General features: G+C 35.4%; 2 protein-coding genes across 37 annotated transcripts; both read right to left on the reverse strand.

Annotated features, from left to right (window-relative positions):
* Positions 1-235: 235 nt before the first annotated feature.
* On the reverse strand, positions 236-5,346 carry LOC145793975 (uncharacterized). The gene is made up of 6 exons (XM_082876894.1): positions 5,319-5,346; positions 1,485-1,622; positions 1,221-1,312; positions 1,062-1,100; positions 899-940; positions 236-608 (listed from the first exon to the last, which is right to left on the reverse strand). Exons 1-6 carry the CDS (start codon positions 5,344-5,346, stop codon positions 444-446), a joined length of 504 nt encoding a protein of 167 aa, XP_082733020.1. The 3' UTR covers positions 236-443.
* A 456-nt stretch (positions 5,347-5,802) lies between these two features.
* On the reverse strand, positions 5,803-17,157 carry LOC145792186 (organelle RRM domain-containing protein 1, chloroplastic-like). 36 transcript variants are annotated; one of them, XR_014331518.1, is made up of 17 exons: positions 16,959-17,157; positions 14,733-16,684; positions 14,568-14,650; positions 14,120-14,255; positions 13,660-13,746; positions 11,350-11,649; positions 10,285-10,411; positions 9,714-9,795; positions 9,507-9,622; positions 9,142-9,205; positions 8,425-8,547; positions 8,212-8,333; positions 7,636-7,698; positions 7,410-7,516; positions 7,063-7,272; positions 6,691-6,928; positions 5,803-6,245 (listed from the first exon to the last, which is right to left on the reverse strand). XR_014331518.1 is itself a non-coding variant. In XM_082872906.1 (15 exons), the coding sequence occupies exons 11-13, from the start codon at positions 7,703-7,705 to the stop codon at positions 7,153-7,155; spliced, it is 261 nt and encodes an 86-aa protein (XP_082729032.1). In that variant the 5' UTR covers positions 7,706-7,894; positions 8,212-8,333; positions 8,425-8,547; positions 9,142-9,622; positions 9,714-9,795; positions 10,285-10,411; positions 11,350-11,649; positions 13,660-13,746; positions 14,120-14,255; positions 14,568-14,650; positions 14,733-17,157; the 3' UTR covers positions 5,803-6,245; positions 6,691-6,928; positions 7,063-7,152. The 36 variants fall into 36 exon arrangements, 24 of the variants coding, with proteins under 24 accessions (XP_082729032.1, XP_082729034.1, XP_082729042.1 ...); XR_014331515.1 differs by lacking the exon at positions 14,120-14,255 and having other exon boundaries at positions 10,285-10,392; XR_014331523.1 differs by lacking the exon at positions 14,120-14,255 and having other exon boundaries at positions 7,636-7,790; positions 10,285-10,392.
* Between the last annotated feature and the right edge of the window lie 313 nt (positions 17,158-17,470).

The raw sequence follows: 17,470 nt of genomic DNA on the forward strand, positions 1-17,470 counted from the left end.
TCAACATCTCATATATATCAATAAGCTCTTGCTTTTACCTCAACTGCCCTTCTCTCAACTTCAGAGAAAAATAAGAAAACCCAGAAAAGAAGTAAAAAAATATCTAGTTTTAGGCTTTTCCTAAGCTGTTTTTGGGTTCAAAAAAGCCTAAAAGTCATAATCCTAAAATGTTAAACTTTAATAGATTTTTTAAAGTTCCAGACTTAACACAAATAAATAATTTTAAAAAAATCACTGAGGCAAATGAATTTCCCAAAATTAATTTCTTGAATAGTTTTTACACAAATGTTACCAAACCAAACCAACTCTTCTTGTATCCCAGATAATTAAGGTCAGTTATTATTGCAACCTCAACACCTCTGAGTCTATCCATTACACCATTGACCCCTTTGTGTCCCCCTATAAAAACAAAACTGGGAAAGGGAATCTGCAAATTGGAACATTTAGTCCCTGGCATTTTTCTGGATTCTCTTATTTAGTTTGTCTTGCTCACGGTACCTTCCACGCCGTTCTTCTCTCTGCCGCTTCTTTGAAATCTGCTCGTCTTTGGCTTTCTCCACTTCATGCATTTTCCTCTTCTCCCCAACCTTAAGCTTTCGCTTCTTCATCTGCACACCAGGCAAATGAACACACAAACTTAAAGCTAAACAACATAATAAAGGAATTTTAGCTTCACTTTGCACATGTTTTTTGAGGATATGAACTCCGAATGAAATCAAAGAAAAACAACACAACAATAAAAAAACTAAATACGAACAATCATGAGATTGATATAACGCAAAAAAATTTCATCTCATCAATGCATTTTGAAGAATTCGGAGGAGCACACACAAACATGAAATTAATGTCTACAAGTACGAACAATCATAATTTAAGAATAAAGGCAATTAGTGATTACCTCATTTGCACTGAAAATCCCCGGATTTGTAAGACTGGTTATCTGGTAAGACAATGTAATTTCTTTACAATTGTGACTTGCGAGACTGCAAACTGAAAAATGATCTGGATCTAGCAACCAGTTCACAGGTGGGCTTCCCCTAGTCTAGTAGAATCATGCATACCTGATGTTTGAGATCGGCTTGCTGAATATCAAAAGCAGGCTGCAGAATCAAAGCCAACAACATTAATCTAGAAATTAACACTTAATTATGATCTCAATTTTTTGTTAACTAACTGGGAAAATAGAGATACTATATAAATTAATTTAGCAATAAAATTACCTGAGGGAAAACAAAGTCATGATTTGCGTCCCGTATAGATGGCACGAGAATCACACGTGCAGCAGAACCATATATTCCACATAATCTTGAAGCTGCAAACCATTGGAGGAAAAAAAAATTTAAAAGAAAGAAAGATAAAATCTTCTCAAACAGAAAGAAAGATAAAAATTTAAAAGAAAGAAAGATAAAAATTTAAAAATTTAAAAGAAAGAAAGAAAGATAAAAATTTAAAAATTTAATGAGAATCAAAATTGTAAAGCTTACCCTCTTTTGTAACTTCATGTTCATCACTCAAACCCAAAACCCAACCCCCCCCCCCCCCGCCCCCCCGCCCCCCCCCCCCCCAACCCCCCGCCCCACCCCGCCCCAGCCCCCCCCGCCCCCCCAACCCCCCCCCCCCCCCTCACGTCACTCCCCTCCCCTCACTCACGTCACTCCTCTCCCCTCACTCCCTCCCTCCCCCCTTCCGGCCCACCCTCCCCTCCCCTCGCTAAGAGTGATGTGGAGAGATGAAAGGCTCAAGGAAGCTGCTTCAACGGGAGATGAAAGGTTCAAGGAAGCTGCTTCAACGGGTGATATGAATGCGAAGACGAATCCGGCAGTGACTTTCTGGGAAATGAGGTGGGTTTCAGAGAAAGAATAGGATTTACCGGTGGAATCAATGATGAGACAGGGTCTGTCTAGGAATTAAGAGAGGTTTTGGAAGCAGTAAATGTGGAGGTAGGTGGCTGGAGATGGGAATGTTAGGAAGCTTTGATTGGAAAACATGGGTTTCGGAAGATGAAGACGATTGGTTGTGCGGCGGAGGAGGAGAATGAGAGTGATGTGGAGAGATGAAAGGTTCAAGGAAGCTGCTTCAACGGGTGTTCAAGGAAGCTGCTTCAACGGGTGATCATCAAAGCACCGAAGACGAATCCGGCAGTGACTTTCTGGGAAATGAGGTGGGTTTCGGAGAAAGAATAGGATTTACCGGTGGAATCGATGATGAGACAGGGTCTGTCTAGGAATTAAGAGAGGTTTTGGAAGCAGTAAATGTGGAGGTAGGTGGTTGGAGATGGGAATGTTAGGAAGCTTTGATTGGAAAACATGGGTTTCGGAAGATGAAGACGATTGGTTGTGCGGCAGAGGAGGAGAATGAGAAAGCTTTGCCCTGTCTCTTTCAAAGAAAAGAAATAGCGAGAAGAGAAGAAAAGCGAGACCGCTCCCTCCCCTCGCCTCCCTCCCTCCCTCCCTCCCTCCCCTCCCCTCCCCTCCCCTCGGCATAGGTGGTGGTAGTGGTGTTGGCGGGGTATTGGCGGTGGTGGTGGTGGTGGTGGAATAGGGGAAGGTGTTGGTGGTGGTATAGGTGGTGGCGGGGGTATTGGTTGTGGTGGTGGAATAGGGGGAGCTGTTGGTGGTGGTGGTGGTGTTGGAGGAGGTATTGGTGGTGGCGGTGGTGGGGGTATTGGTGGGGGCGTAGGTGGTAGTGGTGGTGTTGGAGGAGGCGTTGGTGGTGGTATAGGTGGTGGTGGTGGTGTTGGAGGAGGTATTGGCGGTGGCAGTGGGGGTGTTGGTGGGGCATAGGTGGTAGTGGTGGTGTTGGAGGAGGCCGTTGGTGGTGGTATAGGTACTGGCGGGGGTGTCGGTGGCGGTGTAGGTAGTGGTGGTGCTATTGGAGGAGGTGGTGGTATAGGTGGTGGTGGTATAGGTGGTGTTGGAGGAGGTATTGGTGGTGGCCTTATCAAAGGTTTCAATGGCTGCCCCTCCCCTCCACTCCCCTATATATATACATACATATATGCGGGAAATAAAACTCAGAAAAAAATAAATAAACAAATAAATAAATTTCACTCAATTTAAAATTCCCTCCCTACTTCTCAAAAAAAAAATTTCCTCCCCATGCTCAACTATTCCTTTTTAACATTATTTCTTTCTTTTTTTTGTTGGTGATGGTGGTGTTGGAGGAGGTATCCCTTTTTTTTGTTTTCATTATTTCCTTTTAATATTATTTCTTTTTTTTTTAGGTCCCGTTTGGAAACATGTTAATTTAGGTTAAGTTTGGTATATTACAAAAAAGTTAAAAAGTCAAAAAATTACTTAAAAAGTTAAAAAGTTAACACTATTCACCAAAACTTAACAATTACGGCTGCACAACTCTCAATCCTAATTTTTCCCTACAAATCAATTTTTATAATTTTTTATTACACATTTTTACATAAAAAGTTAAAAAATTAACCCAAACATCCATATTTTTTTCCTCAATTTTTTAGTCCAAAAAGACAAAAAGTGCATTTTTTTAGGACATCCCAAACAACCTCTTAGTAACTTTTTAGCTATTTGGCTAAAAATGAACTAAAAAAAACTAGTATATTTGGGATGATTTTTTGGCTTTTTACGAAAAATGTGTAAAAAATAGAGAAAAAAATGAATCTTTGACTTTTTAGTATGAGTTGTTGGCTTTTTAGCCTTTTGACTTTGACTAAAAAAAACCGAGCAATTTGAACGACTTAAAATCTGAATTACATTATATATATAATTAAATATATATTATGAGTCATTAAATGATGTTAAAATTATCAAAATCGTTAGATTATATCACTAATTATTATACACCCGAGTAATACAATACAAAATTCTAACATTTTATTTTCTTTCTCATAAATGACAAAGATTATTGGAATAGTGCATTGATACCTCGATTCTCATCTCTCTTTCATTATAAAAATAATTTTGTTTTGATCTTATTAATAATTTTAGAGTTTAATTTTAACAAATTATATAACCAATCTAGTTTTTTTATTATTATTATTTTAAAGATTGAATTTGTGGGTAATTTGGGTTTAGTCTTACTTGAATTTATTATATTCGAATCAAGTTTAAACAAACAAGTTTGGACTGCAAATCTGACTTGAGGAATTCAAAAAAAAGTTGAACTAAAAATTTGTGGCAGGACTAGAAATAGGATTGACAACTACAATTGTAAACCACAATTCCAAAAGAAAATGTTATTGTCAATTAAAATATGACTTATTACCGTGAGGTGCTGATTTATTTATAATGGTGCTATATGTATTAATTAATATAATAATTAATATATGAACATATAACGATATATTATTATTTTAAAATTATAACCCCATCTATTATATAAATTAAAAATATTTAAAAATTTTAAAATTATACCACATTATCCATTAATATATTAATTGATATACTAATTTATGGTATTATTCTTATTTATTAGTTGGTTTTCTCCATTTCTATATTTTATATTAGGAAAATGGATTTTTAATTTGCAAGTTTTGTAAGAGCTCTAAGTTTCTAATTTAAGTTTTATAATTTTATAGTTTTTAAAAATTATTTTTTTTTTTCCATTGATTAGTTTTTATTTAAACAAAAATAAATAAATAAATAAATATTAATATCCCTTTTTTTAATTTGCAAGTTTTGTAAGAGCTCTCTCCTTCCCTCTCTATTCTACTTCTGTTCTGCTCTCTTCTGGAAGTGTTCTCTCTCCTCTTCTCTATCTCTGTTCTGTTTCTCTCTCTCTTGCTCGCCGTGACCCCCCTCGTCTCTGCCCAACACTACGGCGGCGCAATAAATGGCTCCGGCAACACCACAGTCTACGCCTTCAGAGAGTGCTTGAAAGACCTTTCTCGCTCCAATTGCGATCTCTATTTCGCTCAAATCAAAACCCAGATCCTTTGTTGCCTCCCTTTTCCAATGTCTGATTCGCGATGGTTGATTGTTCTACGATGAGTGTTATTTGAGGTACGACGATTACATGTTTTTTTTTTTTTTTTTTTTGTGTTGTTTAACAATGGTGCATTTGCTGTTGGGTCTGGCTTAGTGGTTTTTTTTTTTTTTTGGTGTTGTTTAATAATGGTGTTCTCCCATCTCTTCTGTGTGGTGTTCTCCCATCTCTTCTTCTCTCACTACAAGAAATTACATTTTTCGCAACGCAATAAAATATGTTGCTAAAAGGAAAAATTCGTTAGCAAAGAGTTTTGCTGACACACAAGGCTACGTTGGCAACCCGTAGGCAAAAGTGAGTCGGCAAAAGTTTTTGCCGACGAAATTATTATTGCATTGGTAAAAGTAATGCCTTTAGCGACGAACACAGTCGTCGATAAAAGCCTTCATCCATCGTCGGCAATTTACCTTGCGTCGGTAAAAGTCATTCAAATATGATGATTGTGACACTTTTCGCGACACAAATTTGCATGGGCAAAAAATATACTTTTAGCAACAACATATGCGTCTGCAAAAGTAAACTTTTGGCGACACATTGACGTCGGTAAATGTTGCCATTTGCCAACGATTTGTTTGTCGCTAAAACTTTACTTTTGGCAATGACAAATTAGTTTTGGCAAAAAATACATTTCTACCAGCACAATATGAGTAGGCAAAAATAAACTTTTAGGGCACATTTACGTCGGTAAATGTTGCCATTTGCCAACGATTTGGTTGCCGATAAAGCTATACTTTTTTAGCAAAAAATACACTTTTAGCAACACAATATGAGTGGACAAAAATAAACTTTTGGCTACACATTTACCGACAAGTTGTTTGTCGAGAAAGCTTTACTTTTTGACAACAATAATTTTTGTAGCGGCAAAAAAAATTGAAAATCATTTATATTTTTTTATAAGATTTACATATTTACAAGAGGCATCCCTCAGGTACTACTATTACAAACTAATAACATTGATATTAAATCACCTAAAGTTGATGTGTAGACAAAAAAAATACTGTTGAAAAATATGCTTTTGGAAGCGGGTGTATAAAACCTGAAAGGATAAACTCACTAAAATACTCAAATACATCCAAATTGTGAACCCATAGTAAAAACAGCAGATAACAAAATGAAAACATGAAACTAACAACCACCCAAATTTGTAGCAGACCAGCATCTAGTAGCAGCCTGCTTCACAGCAACATTGCAGCAGCAGCAGCCCAGCAAAATTCTACAACAGCACACCGGCGGCAACAGCAGCAGCACACCGACAGCAGACCAACAAGCAACAACCATCAGCCACTAGTGCTCTGAAAAATGAGAGAAGAAAAACAGTTAATCATTGGGGGGGGGGAGGGGGGGAATTTGGGGAAATCCTCTCTAATAATAGCGAGGCAGGGTGGGTTTCCATTACGTACGGATTTAATTGCCATCCATAATTCTACCCAAAAGATTCCACCAATGAATCTCCTTCATCAACAAAATCAACAAAAAATAACTATCTACTATGTAGACAATTCAACAACAAAAAAGTAGCATGATTTAAAGACGACTGATTAAGTTGCCATTTCTTTGTAGACAACATGTGCATGACTGGGGATTATTTGATATCAAACCAATAACCCATCTTGTGCAAGTCACTATCTCGAGTACAAATGCAATGTATGTTTTTAGTAATTTCTCTAAGAACGTAATGAAAATGAACTCTTATGATTAGATGGATTAAAAAAATGATGCATTATTGTTAGAACTTACATCGTTCCTGCCACACGGGTACTGACATGAGTCATGTTGGCTGGGATAAGTTTTGGTAGACCAAAATCTGAAATTTTGGGTGTCAAGTCTTTGTCGAGGAGAATATTGCTAGTTTTGATATCTCGATGAACGATATGTGGTCGCACTTCCTCATGAAGAATGGCAAGTCCCCGTGCAATCCCAACGCAAATTCTAGTTCGTGTTCGCCAACTAAACTGGATGCTACTGTAACTTCCACCTGAAAGCCAAGGTCATGATAATGATGATGATGCTTTAAAGCTAAAGTTCGTAAATTGAGGTGCCAAATTTGTGTTTTTATGCCAATCCAACAAGTGTAAGAGTACCAAACTAAGAACGGATAGATTAAATTACCAATAAGTGTTTGCGCAAGGCTGTTATTCTCAAGGTAGTTGTAGACCAGAATTCTATGATCTTCATCCACGCAACAGCCATAGAGCTTGACTAAATTTTGTGCTCTATATCTAAAATCACTCTAATCTCTGTCAAGAACTCCTTCACTCCCTGTTTTGATTCAGGTGAAAGAACCTTCATTGCGGTAACATTCCCATTTTAAAGCCATCCCTAACCATCAATAAGCAAATTTTATTTGAAAACAATGTGTTAGTCTACAGAAGCAAGACCATAAATTAGTATTTTATTATATGATGATAAAGTTAGCATTATTGTGGAAATATGTCAACCAAATATACGCCTATTACCTTATGATCCATGCTTTCTAGAGCTAGCAGGGCATCGTCTTGACTAGTGTACTGAATAGAAGCATACCCCTTTGACCTCTTCACCTTTTCATCCATAACAAGCTTAACTGTCAGTGCAACTAGATAGAATTAGCAAACTTGAAGCATGTACTGGAACAAATAGGTAGACATGACACTTTCTTTTTCTTTTTTTCATGAACCAAGGAAAAAAATATATGAAACATACCTTCGGCTATCTGGCCAAAATTTTCCTTCCTTAAACAAGTCTCAGTGGTGGAATATGACATATCTGTCATTCATGATGCAAGGTAAGAACTTATGTCCGGGCAACAATTGATGTCATCTTGAAGAGAAATAGAGAATTTGGGCATTCAACAGATACTGAAATAGTCCATTGTCTTTCACTTAGAAGTTGAGATGAGTGCATTGCATTTGAAAGCATTTGAATATATGTACAACTACTCTTTTGCAAGTGTTAACCAAAACTACACAAATACAATTTCACAATGTCAGCTTTAATTTATAGGATAGAAAGATTACATATGTATCTACAGCATACTAGATTTCTCCTAATTCTACTAGAAAAAAGACTCAGAAATAGAGAATTTTGGCTCTTTGACCATTAAGACTTTTCTATACCCAATAAAATCACAAATAACAATCCAATAATATTCAACCTTTACAGTTTTCAACGTTCATATAATATTCAAATTCATTATAGGCTATGAACATATAATACAAATGACAAAATATAGCATGCATACACAGTCTAGTCCAAAAATAAGAATATACTAGTTGTTACCTTCCCTTCAAGATGCATGCCTGACAGGTGCAACTTCACCCACATTCCGCAACCCATTCTCTTCCAGCAAGTATTGCACTCATATCATCTGCAGTACGAAAATTCATCCCCAACTCCAAAACCTGCATTTAAAGATTTGTAATTAATAGATCATATCCAATTTTATTACAGCTGAAAGGTTTGTTGGTTCTTTAGCATACTTCTGTAACTTACATTCATGAAGCAGAGCCGAACTCTTTCCCTACTCAGTCTGTGTTCCTTAGTTGTAAATTGTATGTATAAAACAGTCCTTAATGCACCTTAGCGAGCCATTTGATGAAGATAAAAGGTTTTTATCTGTAATTTTTTTCCCAGTTTAGTTTGAAATTGCAAATATAACTTGACAATCATGATACTGTAATCTTACTTTATTCACTGAACACGGTCTCTTCAAATTCCATGAATATACATCACACATTTGGAAATTAATCTTACTGTATTGTCCTTGTAGATTAACAATCATAGAGTACAGTTTTAGACATACTAAATGCTATAATCTGCTGTTTCTGCATTACCAGTCACACAGTTGGAGGTATATTGGACAGAGCCATTGAAGCAGAGGACAAAAAACATGGAGATTTATTGAGGCTGGTGATACTTCCTCTCTTCTAACTCTCTTCTGTGTCTACTATTGGCTGTTCTGCTATACACTATGGTCACTTTAAAAATCCTTTCGTTATTTACATTATGTTACTATAATGTGAGCAGGATCATGTTGAGGGCTACCTTGAAATGTAAGCATTTTCACTTCCATCATCTAATCTAACCTACATACAGATACATCTCTAACATAATCAATGTGGCAGATCAAATAGAAAAGAAATGTAGTGAACTTCCTTACTTGACAGCAACAGAAAATTAAGTACACAAATGTGGAAAATAAAACCAAACCTTGTTCAAAAGGGCACCTGGCTGGATCCCCAAAATACTGAGACAATGAATCTGCACTTCTTCCCTGCAAGATAAATGTGTCGGTATACTTAACTAAGCAAGAACTTGCAGATTTTAACAAAAGAAAATCAAACCAAATTTACTGCTGAATTTTCCACTAAGATTAAAATTTCAGTATTGGCAAATCCCCTTTATTTTATATCTCAGCATCACTGCCAACAAACATACACTAGTTTTGTCATGAAACTAGAATTATGTACATCTATGAAGATCCAACAATTCCTTTACAAAAAGAAGAGTCAGCATTTTTCCTTTCAAGCATATTTCTAAATTTTTCTCTTTTACAGAAAACATTGTATGCCTACTCCTGGGCATAAATCAAGTTCCTGAGGTCGCTAATGCATCAATGTCATTTTATTGTTCCTTGCACGAGCATCAGACAACTTAAGTAGGCTGTCCAATTTGAATCCTATGGCAGATCCTGAAATACAAATGAGGACATCAATGCCAAAAGCTTTCCACCAAACAAAATATTACAGATCATAACATACTTCAATCTCACAGAATAATACCTCAAGCAGTGCCTTGGTTCAATGCATATCCTATAGTGAGAATCGTCTGCATTACTTGATGTAATCTTGCAGATTCTTTTACCTATAATAACGGGTATGATAGTAAGGTTCTGGGAGCTGTGTTTTTGTAAAGTGATAAAACAAAAAGGAGAGATTTAGCCCCTCAATAAAGCTTTGTATAAGGGGTGAAAAACACCACCTGGTCAAGCGAAACCATGAACATGTTAAATGGGTCATCAATCTAACTAGAGGTTCCAACTGTCTTCAAATACTTCAAAAAAAATAAAGTAGGTAGAAAGAGAGAATAAAAAGGGTTTCAATAGTTTTCAGAGTTATGCAACCACCAAACTTGACTAGTTCAAGGACCAGGGCAGTTGGAACCATCTAACAGCCTCAACTGCTGGATCCATCATTACGCACATTGGTCTTGTCTAAGTTTTCACACAACGCACCACATACTACCCCAATTCTCTTTTAACCTCACAAGAATCCACCACAAAATTAATCACAGATATAGATTGAAGAGGGAAGTTGAACAGATGAAATGGAATGCAATCAGGATTAAAAATACCTGGTGAAATTCAACAAGGAGATTATTGCTCGCAAGATATCTCTCAACTGATAAAGCAGCAATGCATCCTAAACCTGCTGCAGTTATGGCTTGCCTCCTTTCATGATCCTATATGAAGACCGGGAAACTGAAATACAAGTCTCAAAAAATTACAAGTTCAATGACTAATACAAATCTGTAAGATCATCATATACATGTTGGGCCCATTCCCTAACAGTTCATAATTTAAAATTAACCAAATTACCCTTAACTACTAAAATTTAATAAAACATAAATAAATCTATCTTGCCCATTTGTTCTCTGTAATACTTCTTTTAATACTAAATTAGAAATAATTACCTTTTAATCAATAACAAAGAGAATGTATTAAAGGAAGTTCAACAGAGAACAAGTGGCCAAGAAGTCCACCAGCACAAGCTAAAAGCAAGATAAAAAACTGAAAGATTACATATCACACACAGCTTTCCAATATCTAACAATAAAAAATAAGGAAGTCTCCTTGAAAGAGGGGGCCGATGAAGCCCAAAAATATACAAAACAGAAAATTTTATCCCATAAACCCCTTAAATCTTCTATATTTATCCTCAAACACTCCTGAATTTCTTAGCGTGTCTTAGATAAATCTAAACATACCCCGTTAATGTTAGTGCAGATTCAGCAATATGACTCGGCATAAATTGATCCTTCAAAGCACGAATAGTTATCAAAGTTATTTTCTCTAAGACTCTTTTAACATATTGAGTCCTCCATGTATACTTCACTCATTCCATAACTGTTCATCTAAGAAAGGAAATACAGTATCATGGAAATATTTGTGCACTAGGATTGCACTAAAATTGTATACATCTCTTCCACCAGATATATATGCATTTGGTGAAAGTGTCCTGCAGCAGCCAAACCTAATCTGTCCTACACCTTACTGATGGAGTTTCATTTCCCAAATGAGTAATTAATCCATTTTGAAATGCCAAAGCAGCACATTTTGGGGCATGTAATGAACCTGGAGAGTTCCATAAAATAACAAACAGAAGCAGGAAATAATCAAGTAACATTTGACATAGTTACCTGTACATCTCCGGCAGCAAATACACCTTCAATAGAAGTTTTTGCAGTACCCTCCACCAATACATAACCTTAGCTGTCAAGTTCAATTTGGCCTTCCAAAAATTGGCTATTTGGTGAATGACCTATCCCATAGAATAAGCCTTTTGCCTCAAGCACAGACTCGTCCCTAGTGTCAACTTTTCTAACCAAAATGCCAGACATTTGCCCTGTCGTATTGCTAACAATATCCAGAGTCTTTGTATTGAAGTGCACGGTGATATTTGGATTGTTGTAAACTCAGAAACATTCGCCATAATAAACCTGTTAAACAAACATTCAGGGAGTTGAAACTCAACATCTAAATTGTTCATTAGTAATTCTATTCACCAAATGGGGTGAAAAGAGCAACCCATCCCATTAAATACATCAAACTCGTATAACAAGAAAGAATCAAACTAGAACATGCATCCAAAAAGAAGGGGGCCACACACATGTGAGGGAATAGAAAACAACCACCACCATAAAGCAAACTTTGGGTCAAAGTTTCATATCCAGATATCATAATGCCCCCACACGCAATCATGTTAAACAATACAAGTTTAGGGGCAATACTCAATAACGAACTTCGGGGCAATACCACAACCAAAGAATTAGCATAAACATACCAACTAGGAAGCACAAATGCTTTTAAAAAGGTGCCCTGTGCGTATGGTGGTACGTGTTAGACACCAACACTCTTTGGACATGCCCCAACACTGTGAACGTATTGTATATTTAGCATTAGAGCATTAGAATTTCCTTTTAAGAGTTTCCTATTTTGTTCTTTCCTAATGTGTTTAGTGCATCTCTCTACTTAAGAAACATTCGGTCTTGTAATTGATTAAGAGATTAATGCAAAACTAATTTTCTCTCTTTCTCCTCTACCAAGTTCTGAGACCTTGACAATGGGGGTTATGAGAAACAACCACCCACCAATGCTGGACACACATCCTATCATTTTTCAAATCTTTTAAAACCAAACACACTTCAAACATTGGCGGCACACATCTCCCTTAGACGTGACACATGTAATTTATCTAGTCATACCGGAAGATCATTTTGGTGGTGTGCCACCCACTAGCAAGGGGCTTTTTTAATTTTAGGAATTCAAACGCCTAAAACTTCCAATTTGTTTTGGAATAGAGCTTTTTAAAATAAATATAAAAATAATGTAAATTTAAACATATTAATCCCTCTTCCTTTAGCTTTTTAAATTTGAGAATCCAAAAGCTTAAAACTTCCAATTTGTTTTAAAATAGAGGTTTTTAAAATAAATATGAGGAGTGACGTGTCAAGAAGATGATTAGTTGATATTTAAATATTCTCTAATTATCAACCAATCATCTGCTTGACACATTACTGAGTCTAGAAAGTGCATCTAAAAAGTGAACTTGTATATCATTTTCCTTATTATTATTTTGATATCTATTTATTTTTTCCCATGTCCATGTTTTTTTTATTTAAAATTTCCCTGTTAATGCGTACATATTGTATCACAGCCGCATGGTGTATACATGTATTCAGGCTTCTTATTATCCTAGCAAATCATCATATTATCTGGAAAATGTTTCCACTGGAAGCAAAATAGGAGCCATGGGTAATTTACTAATTGATTCAGGACAACACTGACCCGAAACAGTTGCTTAGGGTTGAAGATACTAACTACAGAGCTTAAGACCAGGATGACTAGTAAGCTTGCAAAATGTTGGGGGTAATAGTAGTATCTTTAGCTTGAAAAATTTATTAATCCGGGTTACCATATTATTGTAACATCCTACTGATAAGCCTCACACATTGCATAATTAAGAGCATCATACAACACCATCTAGGAAGGTAACATAGTTACCAGTGAAATATGTCTCTTTGCTTCATTAAAAGCCCATTATCATATCTAAGTATAAAAAATAAGTAATTATAACCACAGAAAACAGTTTTAAGAGCCCAGTTTTAAGAAAGCAACACTTAGTGCTATGCGCCCAAATAGTAAATTGAAAGTCTAACATGCTTTTAGAAAGCAAAGTCCTCTATTGGTCAAATATAAAACTACTCTTCAATATATCATTTAAAACAACTACAAGAAGATAAAAATAACTCTGTATTCCTATAAATTAATTGAGGTATTAATTAAACAAAAGAAAAGAGATGTACATTCTGCTAGCTGCAATTGCCGCTGATAAACAATGGAACAAAACTAATAATAAAGCGGATCTACTGCAGCACTGACAACTATGATAGAATTTGTGCAAAAAGTTGACCTTAAGTAAATTGAATTTCAAGTTTCATAAGCAGTACCTTATGTGGAAGATTGGAGTAAAGTAAAACAAATGAGAAAATTGGAAGAATGTAGAACAAAACCCTCCTATCAAGAAAAACCCCAATCTGCAACAAATATGTTACATCAAGTTAGAAAGGGGGAAATGTACTTTAACTCAAGTTGGACAATTTCAAAGAGATCCAAATTCTAAGCAACATGTATGCTGTATAGAATTTTAACTAAATGTCACTACATCAAAAGATCTGCAAACTATTATTACACTAAAACATGAATAGTTTAAGAAAAAGAAAAGCCTCGCTAGCTATTTATGCAAACAAAAACCAACTCAGAGAAGCATTTAACATTAAAGATTTTTAAATAAGTTCTTATGCTTATAAAACATGTAATATGATTAGCAGGCGAAATGACCATCAGTACTTTACTGAGCTCAAAAGAAAAAACATTTCTCGGGACCACTTTTCTAGTAAGATATAATACCCACTACACTGCACTCCAGAGTTGTTAACCATGACAATAGAGAAGAATCTGAAAAACGTAGACATCCAATCCAAGCAGCAAGCATATCTCATCACACTGTGACTGAACAACTAGCATATACACGAGAATGAGATGCCTGGCAAGGCAAGAAAGAGCTTTTTATATCAGTTTCTAGACTTACCAAAAAGAGAGGATATGAAGCAAGCAACGAGCGGGGAAGTGCTGAAGTGAAGTACCAATAAAATGGGATGTGTCTAGAGTAAATATTGAGGAACAAATAAAATATGAATTTCACAAGATACTCTAGTTATGTCAAGGGTGTATTTTGACGAGAGTTTTGAGGAATTTATGACATAAAAAGTATAATAGAGTAGCACAAACAGACCACTACCTGAGCATAGCTGAGCAGCCAAGAATTAAAACACCCAAAAAACAGTAGCAAACTTACCAACAACATAGCACACCAGAGACCATCACAGCAGCAACCATGCCCAGACCACCCTCAGCCATTGACACAGATTCCAGTGAACACTGCTTCCATATGAAGAATACATCTAATTAAACAAACTGACATATGCATAGCTCAGCTCCTATTCCTAATGCAATATTGAACCTGCTGCCATGTCATGATCCTTGCTCCATTTAGCAGCAACTAAAAGTGATAACTCAGAGCCCACCCAGCAACGGGGCAGCCTCCTTATAAGCCCAGAGAACTCGAGGCCAATCCACAGCAATAGACAACAATATCACCAACCTCAAGGCCACACTCCAAAACAGCATGTCAATTTAGTATCAGTTAGGTAAAACAGCATGTAAATCCAAATCTTTTAGAAGAAAAATTCCAATAAATATTAGAAAATACAAAGTAATTAGTTTGTAGTTAATAACATTTCTATAAGGGAGAAAAAAGAAAAATTTTAGACTTAAATTCATATACAACAAATTAGATATTAGCATATTCCTATCGATGTGTATTTTTAATAGAAGCCACTGAAGTCAAGGAGCATTTAACCAAAAAATAACATGATATGCAAAACTTCTGCACCTGCTTTCACTTTTTCTCCTTTCTCCCCCCCCTAAGGTTAGGCTCCAAACCTTCAACCCAATGCTTTTTGAAAAGGCAGAAGGATAACAATTTCTCATTTGCAAAATTCAAGAATAGGAACATTGTTACAGTTGAAAGTTAATCATGTCACATAACAAACAGAGGCTTGGTTTCAAAAAATTAAGCCTTAACATGCCTAAGAAAGTTAATCAAAACTAACAAGTAAATGACAACAACATACTGACAGTCTAGCAAGCGCAATGATTTCAGCTTATGGATGACATATAAATGGTAATTTGGCTTCTTTGTGATATTATTATCAAGAAGACTAAGAAACTGCAGCTTAGGGAGTGATGCAAGAGGATCAATCTCAACCAAATTCGTTAGTTGATTGTTAGTGAGAACCAAAGTATGCAACTTGGGCAAGAACTCTGCAAATCCACAAAACAGAACATATCAAGCTTATGTTTGCTGAATAAGCATTATATTTTGTGATTTATTCACATTTTTATTTCACCAAACTTTTCATCTCCTTGGTGATTTCTCATATATAACATGATAAGCTTCAAATATAGCCATTTTCTTTATATATATATCTATACACAAGATCCAGAGGATTGCACCCGCCCATTGATAGTGAGTATCCTGTGGAGGCCAAATGGCCCATTTCACTAGCATAGAAAATGAAGGTAGAAACATTATCAGTTATGTACAACTATTTAGATTTTTTAATAATGTTTTCATCTTTCCATTTCAAAATTATGAGTCATTCAGATAATGGCATCTAATTTAATAACTATTCATTTTGTTTTTTGCTATTTATGAAATAAAGAAGTCCATGTTACTCAAGGAGAAACAAAACAGAGCTGAAGCCAGCCATACATGAACAATTGATGCTATCACATCTTAAGTCTAAATGGCCCATTAATTCCACTCCCACAGGTCAACTACCCCTAGACCACACACAAAAAGCACTAAAAAAAGGTACAATTCATAGCTCTAAACCCCACCAATTCATAGACCTCGTATTTTTTCCCTTTTGCATAGAGAAATTGACACTCGACGCAAGGAGAGAAAGGAATTCATAGAAATTAAGTGAGGTGTTCACTTGTAATAATACTATAGAGATATAGATAGATATGTATTAAAATAACACCCACAAGAAAACAATATAAAAGCATAGGAAGAGCCAGCCATTCTTAGTGGCATTTTATCAAGCACCTAGGAGGCATAAATAACATATATATAGTTTTCTTCTCTGCTAGACAGTAGAAATAAAATAGAGATACATAGAGATACCTAAGAAAACATAGATTCACAAACATACCCAGCCAAAAACAACAAAGAGAAACAGAGAAGTAATCATCGTACACATAACACAAATCATCTTGATATGGAGAGTCACGATTTTGGTATATGTTAATATTTAGATACATACAAACATATGCAAACGTCACACAAAGACAAGGAAGAGAATCACCTCATACGAATTTTCTTTCCAGCAAAAACCTAGCACAAATCTTGAATAAAGAGAGAATGGTGAAAGTAAAATAGGAACCATTAGAAGTAAAAATCAAAATTACCTGAAAAATTGGCAATGACAACGAAACCTTAATTTTTCAATCAAAACCCCCCAAATAAAAACCCAAAATTCTCAATTTAAAACTTAACTTCTCAAAATTTTTATTTTTATTTTTCAATTAAAGTCCCCAAATCACTAAACATATACATGAAATAGAACAAATGGTGATAGAAAAATCTGAACAGAGTTTGGCTAGAAACAGAAAAATCTACCTCCAAAGGGCTTCGGGACTACCGTGTTTGCCTCTCAATCTCCACCGATTCAATTGATAGTAGAACTTTGAAGAACAACGGTTTGAAGAACCCTTTCCCCTTCCAACCAATTCACTGCCTTTCTTCTCCCTCTGTCCCACAATCAGTGTCTTGTAGGTCGCCCATGCGGTTTCGTTAAAAATCAATTTTATTGTAGTGTATGACATAAAAGATGAAATTATATAAAAATAATAAAAAGAAAATTAATTTTTTTTTAGTTTTTTAGTAGAAAAAAAATTAAACTAAGTTTATGAAAATAAAATCAAACATATTGAAATTGATAATCTAACCACATTTTTTAGAAAAGTTTAAATTAACTCAAATTAGCCATGTCAACTTAAGAGTATGTTTAGCCTTGATGGGTTCATTTTGTGATCTAATTCAATGATCACTTTAATTTTACAATTCAATAACTAGAATATTTAAAACTCTTTCAAAAGTTATAATAAAAACACAAATCAATAAATCACCTG

Source organism: Camellia sinensis, chromosome 6 (genome assembly GCF_055761805.1).
Source record: "Camellia sinensis isolate YWXY chromosome 6, ASM5576180v1, whole genome shotgun sequence".
NCBI lineage: Eukaryota > Viridiplantae > Streptophyta > Magnoliopsida > Ericales > Theaceae > Camellia > Camellia sinensis.

Excerpts from the sequence above, each read along its gene's own strand:
- LOC145792186 (XM_082872904.1), bottom strand. The coding sequence starts at position 7,705 with ATGACAGATATGTCATATTCCACCACTGAGACTTGTTTAAGGAAGGAA. Across the intron at positions 7,517-7,635 it reads TTTTGGCCAGATAGCCGAAG|TTAAGCTTGTTATGGATGAA; the intron begins GTATGTTTCATA and ends TTGCACTGACAG. Across the intron at positions 7,237-7,409 it reads TAGAAAGCATGGATCATAAG|GTTCTTTCACCTGAATCAAA; the intron begins GTAATAGGCGTA and ends ACCGCAATGAAG.
- LOC145793975 (XM_082876894.1), bottom strand. The coding sequence starts at position 5,346 with ATGGATGAAGGCTTTTATCGACGACTGT. Across the intron at positions 1,313-1,484 it reads ACATGAAGTTACAAAAGAGG|CTTCAAGATTATGTGGAATA; the intron begins GTAAGCTTTACA and ends AATGGTTTGCAG. Across the intron at positions 1,101-1,220 it reads ATGACTTTGTTTTCCCTCAG|CCTGCTTTTGATATTCAGCA; the intron begins GTAATTTTATTG and ends TTGATTCTGCAG.